This window comes from Curcuma longa, chromosome 11 (assembly GCF_044706935.1).
Source record: "Curcuma longa cultivar G26 ecotype Majalengka, Jawa Barat chromosome 11, ITB_CL_G26_1.1, whole genome shotgun sequence".
Taxonomy (NCBI): Eukaryota; Viridiplantae; Streptophyta; class Magnoliopsida; order Zingiberales; family Zingiberaceae; genus Curcuma; species Curcuma longa.
In genome coordinates, this window is record NC_133871.1 from 18,857,250 (window position 1) to 18,871,778 (window position 14,529).

Here is a 14,529-nt window from a genome sequence, read left to right on the forward strand (position 1 = left end):
TTTGATATTTTATTGATATTTGGTAAAATGGATTGGTGTACTGAAGCATTTGATATCTTCATTACATTTTTGAGCATCTCTATTAAGTTTTTCCAACGAAAGCAAAAGCCTAAACGCAGATTAGCTCATCATTTTCACCAACAATAAATTAACCCTAGGAAAAGTTTAGAAGCCTCTAACATTGATTCAAACATTAGCATCAAGTGATATGCTATCCTTCAAATATATTTTGATTTGTCAGTGGATACGTAATCTAAACAAATCTCTCACGCATGCATTGCATTCAACAAGGCGCACAGATATCCCAGCGAAGACTTTTGAGCGATAACACATGACATTTCATTTTAAAAATAAATGCTGTGTTCATGCATTGCATCATGTTCGTCAGAGATATTTTTAATAGCTTCTTCAAGCTTGTCACCTCCTTTAATTTTGCCCATCCTCGTGTCCTCTAGATTTCTTGTGAAGGAGATCCAACCAAGAGGAACCCGAGCTGCAATGAACTGCTCCAGGATTCCAACAGGCAAACCTGATGATCAAGAAACGCTGAAGCAAGCCCAACGCCTGAAAATCCAATCAGTATATATCGATGACAAGCACACATCGCTGAAGCAAAGAACGACAAAAGGGAGCCTTCGCAACCCGACGGACACAACCGTGAGAAGAGAAACGAGAAAGGTAGAATCTTGAACTGCGCAATAGCCTCCGCTAGTGCAGACAAGCATGCAGCACCCACACCTCATTTGATATTCCCAGCTTAGTGTTCCATTGCTTTACAAGAACCAGGTCTGATAACAGAGAAAGCGCATACAGCATCTGCACTCCAAACACAAGCCTCCTCATTGGCATTCTCTTCAGGCAGCGTTCATAGGACAAGGTTATCGAGATTGAGAGAACCACCAGATGACCAATGACTTTTGACAGGCTGATGACAGAAGGATTGATATTCAGATACTTCATTTGGAAGCAGAACATAGAGCCTGAAAGAATGGGCAGGCACAACGGCAACTGAAGCTACAACCCACCAAAGAGGATGAACAATGGTTTCCTCGTTGATCGCCGTCACAATATCGGTGAATTGTTTGCCAAGGTTTTCCAGCAAGGAACTGCGTGCGAACTGGCTGGCGTTCCGAACTTTTGGGAATACAGAGTGGTGTCTCTTTCGCAGACAAGGAAATTGCGAGCTGAACAGATAGCAGGATAGCGAATATGAGAAACAAGATCTTCGGCTCCTGAGTTCTGAGCAAGATGAATCCACCTGAGAGATTGCCCGACATTGCTCCGGCCGCTAAAGCTATGAATGCATAGGACTGAAGCTGAGCTGATTTGCGTGTTCTGCCGAGTTCAGCAACTACGGCATCGTTAGCAACTTCCGCGAAAGACGCGCCGAGGTCGCTGAGTAAAATGCAAGCAATTTGAGTTGGAAAGGTTTCTCCTGCGATTGGAATCCAGGCAAGTGTTCCCCATGACACAAACTGTAAAATGACTGCAGAAACTGTAGGCAGTTATGAAACTGCCCATGCTGCCCACGATGCACTTCGTGGTGCATGCGTGGACAAAGCATAAAAGGGGGCTATGCCCCTTGGCTGGAGCGGTTTTTTTTATCGCTGACGTCCAGAGCGAAGCAAAGCTATTGAAAGATGTTGCCGGAGAAGAGGAGAACACCAAATCGTGGATTTGGTTTGTGGACTTTGAGGAGCTTTCCGACCGCCGTGATTGTTCCTCCGACGGCGAGCAATTTCATCTGTGAGAAGGCACGCTACAACAGTTATTGTTCTACAGAAACATGAAGTACACATTAATCCTTATATTAATTAAAACATGCATGCTGCATTTCCAACTGGAAGAAGAAGCAAAAAAGCATGAAGAATTTTCACTTGATATGAGAAAAGAGAGGAAGAGCTAGCTGACCTCCAATGGAGATGTAGGGGAGCCGATGGGCGTCCCCATTGTAGACAGGCATCAGAGATGACACCCAGCAGAGGCTGGGGAGGTTGCCAAAGTTTTGAACCAGCTGCAGCTAGCGTGGCAGGGCTGAGGTGGAGAGCAGTCACCCAGCTGAAAGTTAAGGGCCAGCCATCAGCCATGGGAAGCACCTGAAACTCTGGACCCAGTAGCCAAATTAAACCCATATAGCCCCAGTAGCATAGTCAACACCATACTCCCTGCTGCCTTCTCCTCTACTCTCCTGGGTGACTGAAGGAGGAGGAGAAGCAGCAGCAGCATCCTCCTTGAGTGAGGAGTTTACCGTTGGCATATATTTTATGGAACCGTTTGTTGGAATGAGCAATTTTTCTTCTTCTTGCTGAAGAGGAGAGGCGGAGGGTGGAGGAAGAATGGCTGGTGCGAATTAAGAGAGTCCTTGAGAGGGGGGAACCATGGCCTAATTTGTGACCGGTAATGGTTGGAATTAATCAAGGGAAGAAGTTGCCATATCCCAACAAATAAGGGTGAAAGACCTAAAACTGTTAAAAATTTACATTGCCAGCTAGTATGGTCGACAAAATGTTAAAGGATATGAGTCTGAGTCCTCATACTTACATATCCCATGTAGCTAGCCTCAATAATCACATAGGCATCATTGGAACTGTTAGTCTCAGAGCACCCAAATTTCTCCATCAGGATAAACTAGACGCTAGCTCGTAATTTTGACGGCCGGTCAAAAGAAATTAAACTAGCTGGTTATTTTATAAAGAAATACTAACATAGTATTCAAAATTAATATGTCGCAAATGGAGAAGAATCACAGATAGAGATGAAAAGGATTGTAAAGAAAAAAAATATATATATATATCCCACTGTACTTTACAAACCAGTAATATAATATACTATGTGGATAAAACAATTAATTAAACATGCATGAGCATAATTGAATAGTTGAGTAAATTTATATAATTTATAATATGATGTAACCCAAATTAGATTATTCTAGAGAAATCCTAATCCACTTTATTAATATTTTGAGACCTAAACTTTAAAAAAAAATTATTTACCTCACTTTAATCTTAATCGAAAATGTCTGCAAGAAGGTTGAAGAGATTAAGCATTCCGTGAAAGCCTCTATCTCGATTCTAATATAATATTTATCCATCCAACGAGAAGAGATGAATGCGTAAGCCTCTAATAAATACAAAAATCTAATTAATAATGTTCATTATTTTAATTGTTATAGTAAAGGTCACGTATCCAACTGCGCCCGTAAAGGTCACGTAACGTGAAGGTCACGTAATGACAAAGAAATTGACTTTCTTGACTAACAGCCCTATGAAAATGAGAAAAATCTAAGATCAAACCATTGGATTTAATATTGTATGTTGCATTCTTTAATTTCCATGCCCACATTTGACAATAACAATACGTAGAGAGAACGACCAACATCTTCCACACATATCGAGGGGCATTTGAACCTTCTTTTTTGTTTATTGATTTAATTTGTTGCAAATTGCGTTTAAAAAATAATGAATCTCGGATCACTGAAGATGGACTTAGCTTGCATGCATGCAGCTCTCTCCTGAGCTTTTAAAAGACATGAAACAACAACTAGAGAACTTGATTCAATTAAAGACGATATATGCCGCCATCTCACGCTAATGTGCAACACAACGGACTTGACTAAGACTCATCTCCCGATTTGGAGAATAATACTGAGAGAGAAAAATACTCATCTCCCGCATTATAGCTTTGGAGAATAATACTTTGTGAGAGAGAAAAATAAGTTATCATAATAAACAACAATATATACGAAAAATAATTCTAAATGAGTGATTCAACAATAAAAGGAAAGAAATTAAAGAATTAATATTAAATAATAAAGTGATTGTAATAATTAAAATTTTAATTTGATTGTTATTTATTAATTATGATTTATAATTAAAGAATTATTTATAATTTTTAATTAAATTGTTATATTTTATTTATTTCTATTTTTATTATTTATTATGGAATCAAATTAATATATAAAAGGAATTTAGTTGTCTTTAAATTAATTGAATTTTCATTAGTGAGCTCTGAGTGAAGAACATCCTATTTGTTGATTAGTTGTTAACAGTTTGGTCACTTGAGCTTAAGGAAAAAAAGGCATGCAAAAAAGAAGAAGAAGAAGAAGAAGAAGAAAGACGACGACGACGAAAGAAGATGAATTCAGCCATCACCCAAGGTAATTAGCTAGCTAAGCCATGCATGTGAGATATCTATAAATATCTACGTGTGTGCACCCATTACTTCGTGTTCTTCATTAGAAATAACAGAGATGGCTTCGAGCAAGGACTCTGCTGGTGCTGGTGCTGGTGTCGTTGTGTTGTTCCCATTCATGGCGCATGGTCATATGAATCCTTTCCTCGACCTCGCTCGCCTTCTCTCCACACGATATCCTTCCTTTTCCTTCATCCTCCTCACCACCAGCGGCAACTTACCCCATCTCTCCCGCCACCACCTCCCCCCCAGCATCCGCCTCGTCGGCCTCCCCTTCCGCCCCACCGACCACGGCCTCCCCCCTGACGCAGACACCACCTTCGCCCTCCCTCAGCATCTCGTCACCCGCTTCAACCACGCCGTCCAGGACTCCCTCCCAACCCCCTTCCGCGACTACCTCGCCACCCTCCTCGCCTCCGACTCTCCCCTGCTCTGCCTAATCACCGACATGTTTCTCGCCTGGACTGCCCTCATTGCAGAGGAGCTCGGTGTCTTCCATGCCACCTTCTACACCTCCGGTCCATACGCCATGTCCATCTATAATTCCATATGGATCAACCTCCCCCACGCTGATGGCCGCGACGGCGACGACGACGAGATCGCTGTCCCAGGCGTGCCCGGCGTCACTGTGCGCCGCTGCCAGTTGGCTCCCAACATGCGCTCCGCTGAGTCGATGCCAGACCACCCCAACTGCCGGTTCATGCGCCGTCAGGACGAGTGCTACCGCCATTCTCGCGCCTTTCTGTGGAACACTGCGGAGGCCATCGAGAAGCCCTTCCTCGACTTGTGGGCCAAGTCGATGGGGAAACCGGTCTTCGCTGTGGGTCCTCTGTTCGCCGCCGCCCGGGGTCTAGGCAAGGTCGTGGACGACGGAGGCATCGCTGCGGAGTGCCTCGCGTGGCTTGAGCGCCAGGCTCCCCGGTCTGTGGTGTACGTATCGTTCGGATCGCAGAACTGGCTGCCACCGGAGGAGGCGGCTGAGTTGGCCGCGGCGTTGGAAAGGCAGGCTAGGCCGTTCCTTTGGGCTGCACCAGCGGCGAACCAAGCGCCGCCACCAGCGGCAATGAGACAGGGGATTGGGATGGTGGTGCGCGGGTGGGTCCCGCAGACGGCGATCCTGGGGAACCCAGCTGTGGGAGCGTTCGTAAGCCATGGAGGCTGGAACTCGACTCTGGAGAGCCTCGGGTTCGGGGTTCCCGTGGTGTTCCGGCCGATAGGAGCTGAGCAGTTCTGCAACGAGAAACTCGTCGTGGAAGTGCTGAGGGCAGGGGCGGCAACCGCGGCGGGAGCGAAGACAGCGGAGGTGCTGGAGGAAGTGATGGGCGACGGGGAACGGGGCAGAGAGGTGAGGCGCAGGAGCAAGGAGATCGCGGCAGCACTTGCGGCGGCCGTAGCGGAGGGGAATAGCGGCGGTGATGGCATCGGCGAGTCGCTGCGTGCGTTGGATGAGTTCATGAGGTTGGCCAGCCGTGGACGTTGACTTTTTAATAGTTGACTATCGTGTTTGCAAATTATCACTCAGAATTCCAATCCTATAATAAATTAAATCGCGTCCCTCTTGTATTATTTTTTATTAGTCATAAAATTATCTGCATTGACTATCATGGACGATATATAGAGTTTCCATTATATCTTCATGGTTCGACCTCTAACCATTTTGAGGGGATTCCAAGTTGCAACAAAATTTAGTTTAAATCTTAGATTATAAGTATCTGTTAAATACAAGAACAATTTATTATCCTTCTATTCGATTTGCGATGTAAATTTTAGTAGTAGATCAACATCGATCTAATATTATATTATCATCTTTGATTGCTTTTCCTTTAATTTCTACTTCATGTCGCTAAAGTAGGTTTAATTTCTTAGAAGGATATCAAGGTTAGGATTTGTTTTTCCCTTACATCCCGTCTTATAATTTATTTTCATACAAATTGTGAATTTTAAAGAACTAAATGAACTATTTTTTCTAAATAATTAGAGTGTTCAAATAATTTAGGATTAGCTTTTTTCCTTTTGTTTTTCTTTGTCTTCTTGTGCTTCAACTTTATCTTTGCAATTCTCACCTTTTAATATCTTTGCAATTCATCATCAAAAGAGTTTAGGGGTTTATTGCCCAATAAGCAAGAGGAAGATGTGGATGGTATCTTGTCTTGTGTTGGCGAGGATCTTGATGTTTTTATGAATTTACTTCACAGATCTTTTTTGTTAGGACAACAACTAGTCACTTCCAATAGAAAGTATATTTTGTCATAATTTGAATAGTCGGGCTTATATGACATGACCGATCGATAAAAATACTTCAATATTCCATCTTTATCTTATATTCCATATATCACATTAGATAGATATCATATTCATGGAATATGATTCACTTTCAAGATGCCTTGATGGTGAAATGATGGACAAACACAAAATCTCATACTAGCATGGAGGTTCGAGTCCTCTTCAGCATCATATTGAGAATGTTTATTCAATGAGTAATTCAATAACAGATTTAGAATCTAATTAATATTGATATATTGATTTGTCAATACAAAGTATTTTGGCAATCCCCACGATCCATGTTATATTATTGAAAATTTTAAAATTCTCATTTGTAATTTTGAGAGAGACGCATTATCATTAATATTAAATTGTTAAAATAATAAATATTGTACTTATATTATAGAGCTTCGGCTCCAAATTGTGTGATTACTTATAATCTTGAGTTTCGGTTTTACTTTTTAAGAGTTTGCATGATTACTTGTAATATAGAACGGTTGATTCCATGTACAAAGAAGACTTTTGAATATTAATTTTTTTCACTGTGTTCATAAGCTTTGGCTAAATTGAGATGATTTTTCCTCACAGGGTGAATTCTAAGTCGTCCGTCTTATTTTTATATGAGGCATCTCACGGGGTGGATTACAGGTCGTTCATCTTATTTTTATGTGAGGTACTTTTCGAGTGGATTGCAGGTCATTCACCCTATATATATATATGTGTGTTTGTATATCTGTATTCAGATGATGTATTTCGTATTGGATAGATTGTGGCTTATTCACCCCATGGAGGTATGATACATCTCTTTTGGATGGATTGCAGGTCGTTCACTCGATCTATGTATGTATATGTGCATATATACGATGCATTTCGTTACGAGTGGATTGTAGAGTTCACTCTCATATACGATACATCTTTCTCGGGTCGGTTGTAGGTCGCTCACCTTCATATTTTTATTTATACATGATGTGTTCATATTATGTGGAATGTAGATCGTTCACCTTTACTTATACAATACATTCTTATTAAGGATATTACATGTTGTTCACTCACTCAATATGTTATGTTGAGTACTGTTGGATATAAAATAAAACTATAATGTGAGTAATGTTGAAAAATTAAAAATTAAGGAGAATTGATTAATATAATTAAAAAGATAATAAAAGACTAATGTCAAGGAAACATAAATTATAAATTATGTGGTTGCCCTTTTTGATTATATTTTCATGCACATCTCATTTATTTCCACTTTGCATTGTGCTCAGGCTTCCTTTTTCTTTGACTCTCAGGTTTAATTGTTGAGATATATACACAATACTAGTGGAGTTATTTCAGAGGTATGCATGTAGTCAGGTTATTTAATTTTATTTTATATTTTGAGCTAACATTGTTATAGTTCACGCGCAGTGAGCGAAGCTAGCGTCGCAGCAAACCTAGTTCGTATGAGGTGTGACAATCCGAGTAAGAGATGTTGAAATATGTTCGATAGGGGATCATGAAATTTTGACTATCTTCTCCATCTAATAAATGAGAAGTCTATTTAGAAATTGTCTGCCCTGCACCCCTTGAGTATATGATTTAAGAGGAATCACACAAAGAGTAAATTGATAAAAACCTCCAGTAAAATATCCATCAATACCCATAATCCAACAAATAAAGTATATTACATAGTCCATTTTAAGGATTGACGACTTGCACATCCATTGACTTTGGCACTAGACGTTTCCAAAATGGATTGAGTTGTGTGAATTAAAGAATAGACAAACGTTTGTTAGCATTCCAACTTTCCTTCTCCTTTCAAGGTCTATCTAAAGAAAATTCAATATCTCTTGACTGTGAATTTTTGAATAGGATGAACTGACCTCCATAGATATTTTTGTTTCAAAATAAAACAATTAGAGTTCGACTTTATCAATCAGAATATGAATTATTCATATGGAAGATCCTTCAATTGAGAAGATCCTCTAACCTAAGACGAATAGAAAAGTCTATCTATTTTTTAGTTATTCAGTTAAACCAATGATTCATTATTGGAGCAGATAGCAACAAATATTCCATCGGGCATACATATTTTTAATTTTTTCGATGGATTTTCATGATTTCGTTAATGAAAATTATTTGATGGAGTGAGTAATAGACTCTGTGATTCATCAAGACCTTTCTTTGATCTTCCTAGAGAGCTCGATCATCCAACTCCAATAGAGATCTTCTAGTGAACATTATAATACAATCTCTTACTCCTTAATAATTTTTAAGGTTAAACACACTCTCAAAATGATTTACAATAATTATAGATGAGTAAATCCTTTTCCTTCATCGTATAGACAAAAAATCTAATGAGATTTTTACTTTTACTTTCTTTCGTGTTGCATGTTAAAGAAACCGGCAGCATATTCAGCATTGTCTTTAAAGGTTGCCCTAAAATATGATCATTGAAGACCTCAATATTTAATTGGTTAACTTGGTCACGCACACTTTGGAACAAAAGCAAAAATATGTTGACCGAGCTCAAAACTTTTGGATAGTCAATTGACACATTTAGATACCATTTTAATTAATTAGCTTTGTAACTGGCATAAGAACTAGAACATTGACAAAGACACACCCTTTAGGACGGGTCTAAATAACAAATTAAACTCTATTTACAAGTTAAAATCCTATCAAGACAATCAAGCTATACCCAAAGTACAATATCGATGAATACAATATGTATGGATCTCCAGTTTAATTTCTACTTACTAATGTAAGATATATGCTTGATTTGTAAAAACTTGTAGAAAGAAAATATAATAACAATAATAATAAGGTGCATGATTTGACTCTACGTGTTCCTATATATCCTGCCTTAGATCAATATCGGCCTTTTCTCCTTCAAGTGCTAGCTCACATGCAATTAGTACATATGAAACCAATTCACTGCACTCGCATGCATTATTGCTCTCTCTCTCTCTCTCTCTCTCTCTCTCTCTCTTCTTCTAGCTAGTGACAACTACGTAAAAGCATATTGATGCCTACTGATGTGGATCCTCACGTACCTTGAGCTTTATCTTGTTTCCTCCAAATTAACGATATGACCTGAACCTTACTTCACATCATCAGCAAAATGGCATGCATCTCTATTTGTATGCATTCGAATGCAGGAATGGCTTCTTCTTATGTTTGGTCCAATTATGGCCATACAGAGAGATTCAAAAGCTAATGCATTTTCACCCAAAAGGAAAAAGATAAAGAAAGAAAAAGATAATAAATTCAACTTTTCTATTATATGTATAGCTAGTTTTTCTCGACTATCCAACCGATATAATAATCGCTTGATGAGATACTTCTTAGGTTTCAGATAAAACATCTGTTGGAGCTGATGTATGGCAAAATAGTTTGCTTGCTCTATTTTTGATTTGAATTGTGGGGTATTATGCTTGGTGTGGATATGGCAATGTTTTTGAATGTTTGGATTGACAAGGCAATGTTTTTGAATGAGGGGTCCTTGTGGACTTTTAGGGACTCTTTCATAACAAATTTATCAAAGGTTCCAATTAATGATCCATCTGTGAGCTTTATGAAAACATGATAAAGATATGAGAGTTAAGAGTGTCATTTTATTAAAAAAGGCCAAAGAGTAAAGCACATATGATGGCTAATAAGACCTCAAGACACAACAAAGGCATGACATTTCCTTTCTCCTCGCAAAAACATGTTCTTTCTATGTATGTTAAATCTTAGTGATCTTAGAATTGCAAGTGACGTTTGTGTCACTTATTTTCTCCACTAAGTAGTCTTCAATGTGGATGTTTTCTCAAAGTAGTTTTTATTACAATAATTAATGTTGATTAAATATTAATTCATGCATCCATGCTCAATGGTTCACTCATTAATTCATCCTTTGAACTAAATATGCCTTCTTCTTCTCCTTTTTTTTTTTTAAATCTCTAACACTGTCTTTTGTGTCCACCACTTCCCACCCCAAAACAAACTTTTGTAGTGATCTTTCCTTGTCTAAAGGATATCTCAAAGCAATTGCCAGCTTAATTTATAACCCCATGGGTTGGATTGGGTTGAGCCATGGCCTTTGACATTCCTTATGGGCATATGAGAGTAGGCCTTCTAAGGCCACAATCACAAACAGATTAATAGTTTTCTCAGTCCATGTTTAAGTAGTGAATTTAGATGAGAAAAGACATTGGTCGAATTTTAAAATCTTGATCCGATCCCTCTGCGAGCTTTGTGACTGTCATTGGCAAAGCTCCGGCGGCCGGCACTTGATCAGGAGGTTGTGACACTCAATCAGGCGGCCACAAAGTTCCATGGCGCTCCATCGAGCGGCCACGATGCACTGTGCATAACATATCTCTGTTACTAAAGGCTTGGGTCGTTGTCATTTCGTTCCATAACATTAAACGCATATATATTGTTTTTGTTGGACGATACAGTGGAGAATCAAATTAGACATACCTGATATATGTTTCAATTTTTAATCATAAATGTGATTATTTTTTTGTTTAGATGATAATATAAAATTTTCCTCCTAAACAACACGGAACGCATGCTCTTGTTGGATCGACCCAACTGCTTGATTTTGAAATATTAATTTATTATTTTTAAATAATAAAATATGTTTTGATTATTTAATTTCTAAATGGTTTCGAGCTTTATTAATAAAATGAAGCGCAATTTCTGGTAATAAATTTCGGCGCCACGTCAGCCTCGCCATGCAAACCTTCATCTGACTACATGCGCCACGAAAGCGTCCAGATCTGCCGAAGAGCTGCCACCCTCAGCCGTGGCCCGCCTCACCTCCGCCCCCAACTTCCTTGCCCGACGCCGCACCTCCTCCCCCTCTTCGCCCATCAGCCGCTCCACGGCCTGCCTTACTGCCTCCGCCGGTACGACCTCCGTCCGTCTCTCCCACTCGCGCCCCTGGAAACCCACCCGCAGCACGTGCGTCACCAGCACCGCGTTGCGCGGTTGGTCGGAGTGCATCGGCCAAGCCAGGATCGGCACGCCGGCGCCGAAGCTTTCGATGCAGGAGTTCCACCCGCAGTGGCTCACGAACCCTCCCGTTGCCGGATGTGATAGGATATCGACCTGAGGCACCCACCCCCTCACCACCCTCCCCCGCTCCTCCATCCGCGCGTAGAACTCTGGCGGAAGCCACTCCCTCTGCTCGCCCTCCCCAAAAATGTCGCACCGGTCGGCATTCCGCAGCACCCAGAGGAACCTCCGCCCGCTGGCCTCCAACCCTGCAGCTATCTCCGCCACCTGCTCGTACGAGAAGGTTGACGTGGTGCCGAACGACACGTAGAGGACGGAACCTGGCGGTTGCTGATCTAGCCATTCCACGCACTCGTGCCGAACCCCCATCTTTTGTCTCGCCGCGAAGTAGTGCAGAGGCCCGATGGAGAAGGTCTTCTTGCCTTCCCACCCGGTTTCGCGCGCCATCAGGTCGATGAACGGGTCCTCGATCACCCGGCACGTGTTCAAGAGCAGACCTTCGTCGGTGGCCGTCATGTTCCATTGGCTGTGAACGAAGTACTTGAATTCCTCTGTTATGCAGCCTTCGTTAGACACTCGGGGAAGCTTCATATGTTCGATCACCGACACCGGCGGCCGGCCCCGCCCCTCCCAGCGGTACAAGAAGCTGGAGAAAGCGGAGACAGTGTGGAAGCAGATGCTCTCGACGTTGGGGAGGGAGGCGGCCGTGCCGGCCGTGAACATCATGGACGAGTCATGGATGAGAACGACGCGGCGGGAGGCGGAGGCGAGAGACCGGAGAAAGTCAGCGAGAGGGGTGAAAATGTGGAGAACGGCGTCGAAGGCGGGCTGAAGATGGCTCGGGAAGTTGACGGCGGCGTCGGGCGTCGGGGCAGGGGAGGAGAAGTGAGGCAGCGGGAGGTCATGGAAGTAGATGCCGCCGCTGTTCTCGGAGCGGTCACGGACCTGGCGATTATGAGTGGCGGAGCCGACGTAGTGGACGGCAAGCCCGCGGGCGGCGAGGACGCGGGAAAGGTGGAGGAACTGGTTGAGGTGTCCCTGCGCCGGTAGCGGTACCATAACCACGGCCACATCGTCGACCCCCATGAAAAGAGTAAAAAACAAATTCCGTACGCTGATGAAGTGATATCACTTGTTTAAATAGACGAAGAAGTGCAAGTTTAGATGAGCTCGAGAGCATGTCGCACATTGGCGTAATTCTCTTCGCGTCTGTCTTCATCCCAAGTTGTTCTGTCATCTCTTTAATTGTCTAGTTTTAGCAAGCCGTTGGGAAGACAATTAAATAAAATTAAATTAAATTAAACTAATTAAGAAAGAATTTGAAGAGCGAGACTTTTCAAAGGGCCGTAAGGTGCAGCATCCCCATTATTGGTGTCTCGATACACTAAATCGATGTCCCATCCGCAGTAGCTAGCGTTCAGTGGATTAGTTCTCCATCAATTCGAAGAGGAAGATTGATGGATTTTATGGCTTAGAGCAGGCCGTCAATCGCAATGTCCATCTTGCCGCAGTAGAGTTCAAGTGGATAAGTTGTCCATCAATCATCAATCCGACAGAAGTATAGTATTAGCTGGTGGACAGAGAGATTTTATGGATGGGAACGGGAACCAATTGCTCGGCTTGGTCCCAGCGCCGCAGCGTGCGGAATGACAGGCAACCACAGGAGTCCCAGACTTGTAAAATCCAGAGATTAATTAGGCACTGCAGATTTCATTTTTTTTTTTACTATTTTTGTTGTAATTATGAATTCATCAATTTAAATAGATTATCTTGATTGCAATAAGCTAGCTACTTTAGAAAGAAATTGGTGGAGAGATAAGTGTTTACTATCCATTTTAACTCAAAGCTCGAAAATATATTTATTTTGAGAGAGAAAATACCCTTGTAAATGTAGAAGAAGCTTATTGCTAAAAAAGAATATTCTTTAGATCTTAATAAAAGATTCCTAATTAAGAAGGTGGAGAGCGTTGATCCCTTGATTATTAAAATATTATCCACGTAAATAAAAATATAGTGCTAATGTTACACTTATAAATGAGAGAAGAATCAATTTAAGGGTAAAAAAAGTTATGACTTAATTAGATGAAATCATAGATAACGTGTTGATTGAATTAGCATGAGAAGCTCTAAAGGCCGGCCGACAAAGATGGAGTACCACCTCAAATGTCATCCCTCCATGTAGTTGGTTAGGGTAGCAAGTTTAAAGCAATTTGTGGTTGTATCAAGAAGGTGTCACCATTCTATGAAGGGAAGGATATATGAGGAAATTATATATTGCAATAAAAAAACACTCATAAAAATTTATACTAGTTAAGAAATATATAATTATCTGGTTGGTATATGTAAGACGACAATATATTGTGAAAAATATATTGTTGCGATAACAATATGTAAATATATTATTTTTATTTTATTATAATTTCAGTAAAAGATAAAATTCATCACTTTAACGGTCTTACACGGTCGGTCCCACACGATCAACTCCACAATCATCTGTGAAGAAGTAAATCAAAAAACTACAATTGACGGAGTACTAACCATAATGACTAATGATTTTCTAGACAAACTATAGAGAGGGATGACTAAGTTGTAGTATATCAAATCGATTTATTTGTTCGTTCACCAATGAGGATTGCAATATTAGAGGAAGATTGAAAATGATGATAAAGACCATATATATTTAGTTATCCCATGGGGTAAAGTAGTTCCTATTGCTTGATCCATTATAATTAAAGGCAAATTAAAGAATTAAGAGTAAATTTTTAGTAATGAAAGACACACAAAGAGTGTTACACATGTAAAAAGTTCGATCGGATGAACGAAAGCATATGTTCCAAATGACCTAGAGCTCTAGTGCCATCCGAGTACAAATGTAGAAAGAAAAAAATAATACGAGTTATTAATTATTTAATGCATATCCTCAGCTCCTCTGTCGGCAAGTCGATCGATTATTTCTTGCTGTCCTGTCGACCCCAGTTGCAGACTGCAGACTGCAGACAGCCATCCAATCCAATCTTATTTAATTTCCTTTAAATTAATACAGTGAGTAGCAATTAAGTTGCAAGTACATTGAGCTAGCTATCTCGA

General features: G+C 40.8%; 2 protein-coding genes and 1 pseudogene across 2 annotated transcripts; 1 reads left to right on the forward strand and 2 right to left on the reverse strand.

The window, feature by feature from the left end:
* Nucleotides 1-344: 344 nt before the first annotated feature.
* Nucleotides 345-2,122, reverse strand: LOC141837276 (putative folate-biopterin transporter 9, chloroplastic; annotated as a pseudogene).
* Nucleotides 2,123-4,249: 2,127 nt separating this feature from the next.
* Nucleotides 4,250-5,671, forward strand: LOC141837816 (UDP-glycosyltransferase 92A1-like). The gene has a single exon (XM_074725188.1). It carries the CDS (start codon nucleotides 4,250-4,252, stop codon nucleotides 5,669-5,671), a length of 1,422 nt encoding a protein of 473 aa, XP_074581289.1.
* Nucleotides 5,672-11,074: 5,403 nt separating this feature from the next.
* LOC141841917 (zeatin O-glucosyltransferase-like) lies at nucleotides 11,075-12,528 on the reverse strand. The gene has a single exon (XM_074730116.1). The coding sequence runs from the start codon at nucleotides 12,526-12,528 to the stop codon at nucleotides 11,170-11,172; it is 1,359 nt and encodes a 452-aa protein (XP_074586217.1). The 3' UTR covers nucleotides 11,075-11,169.
* Nucleotides 12,529-14,529: the final 2,001 nt, after the last annotated feature.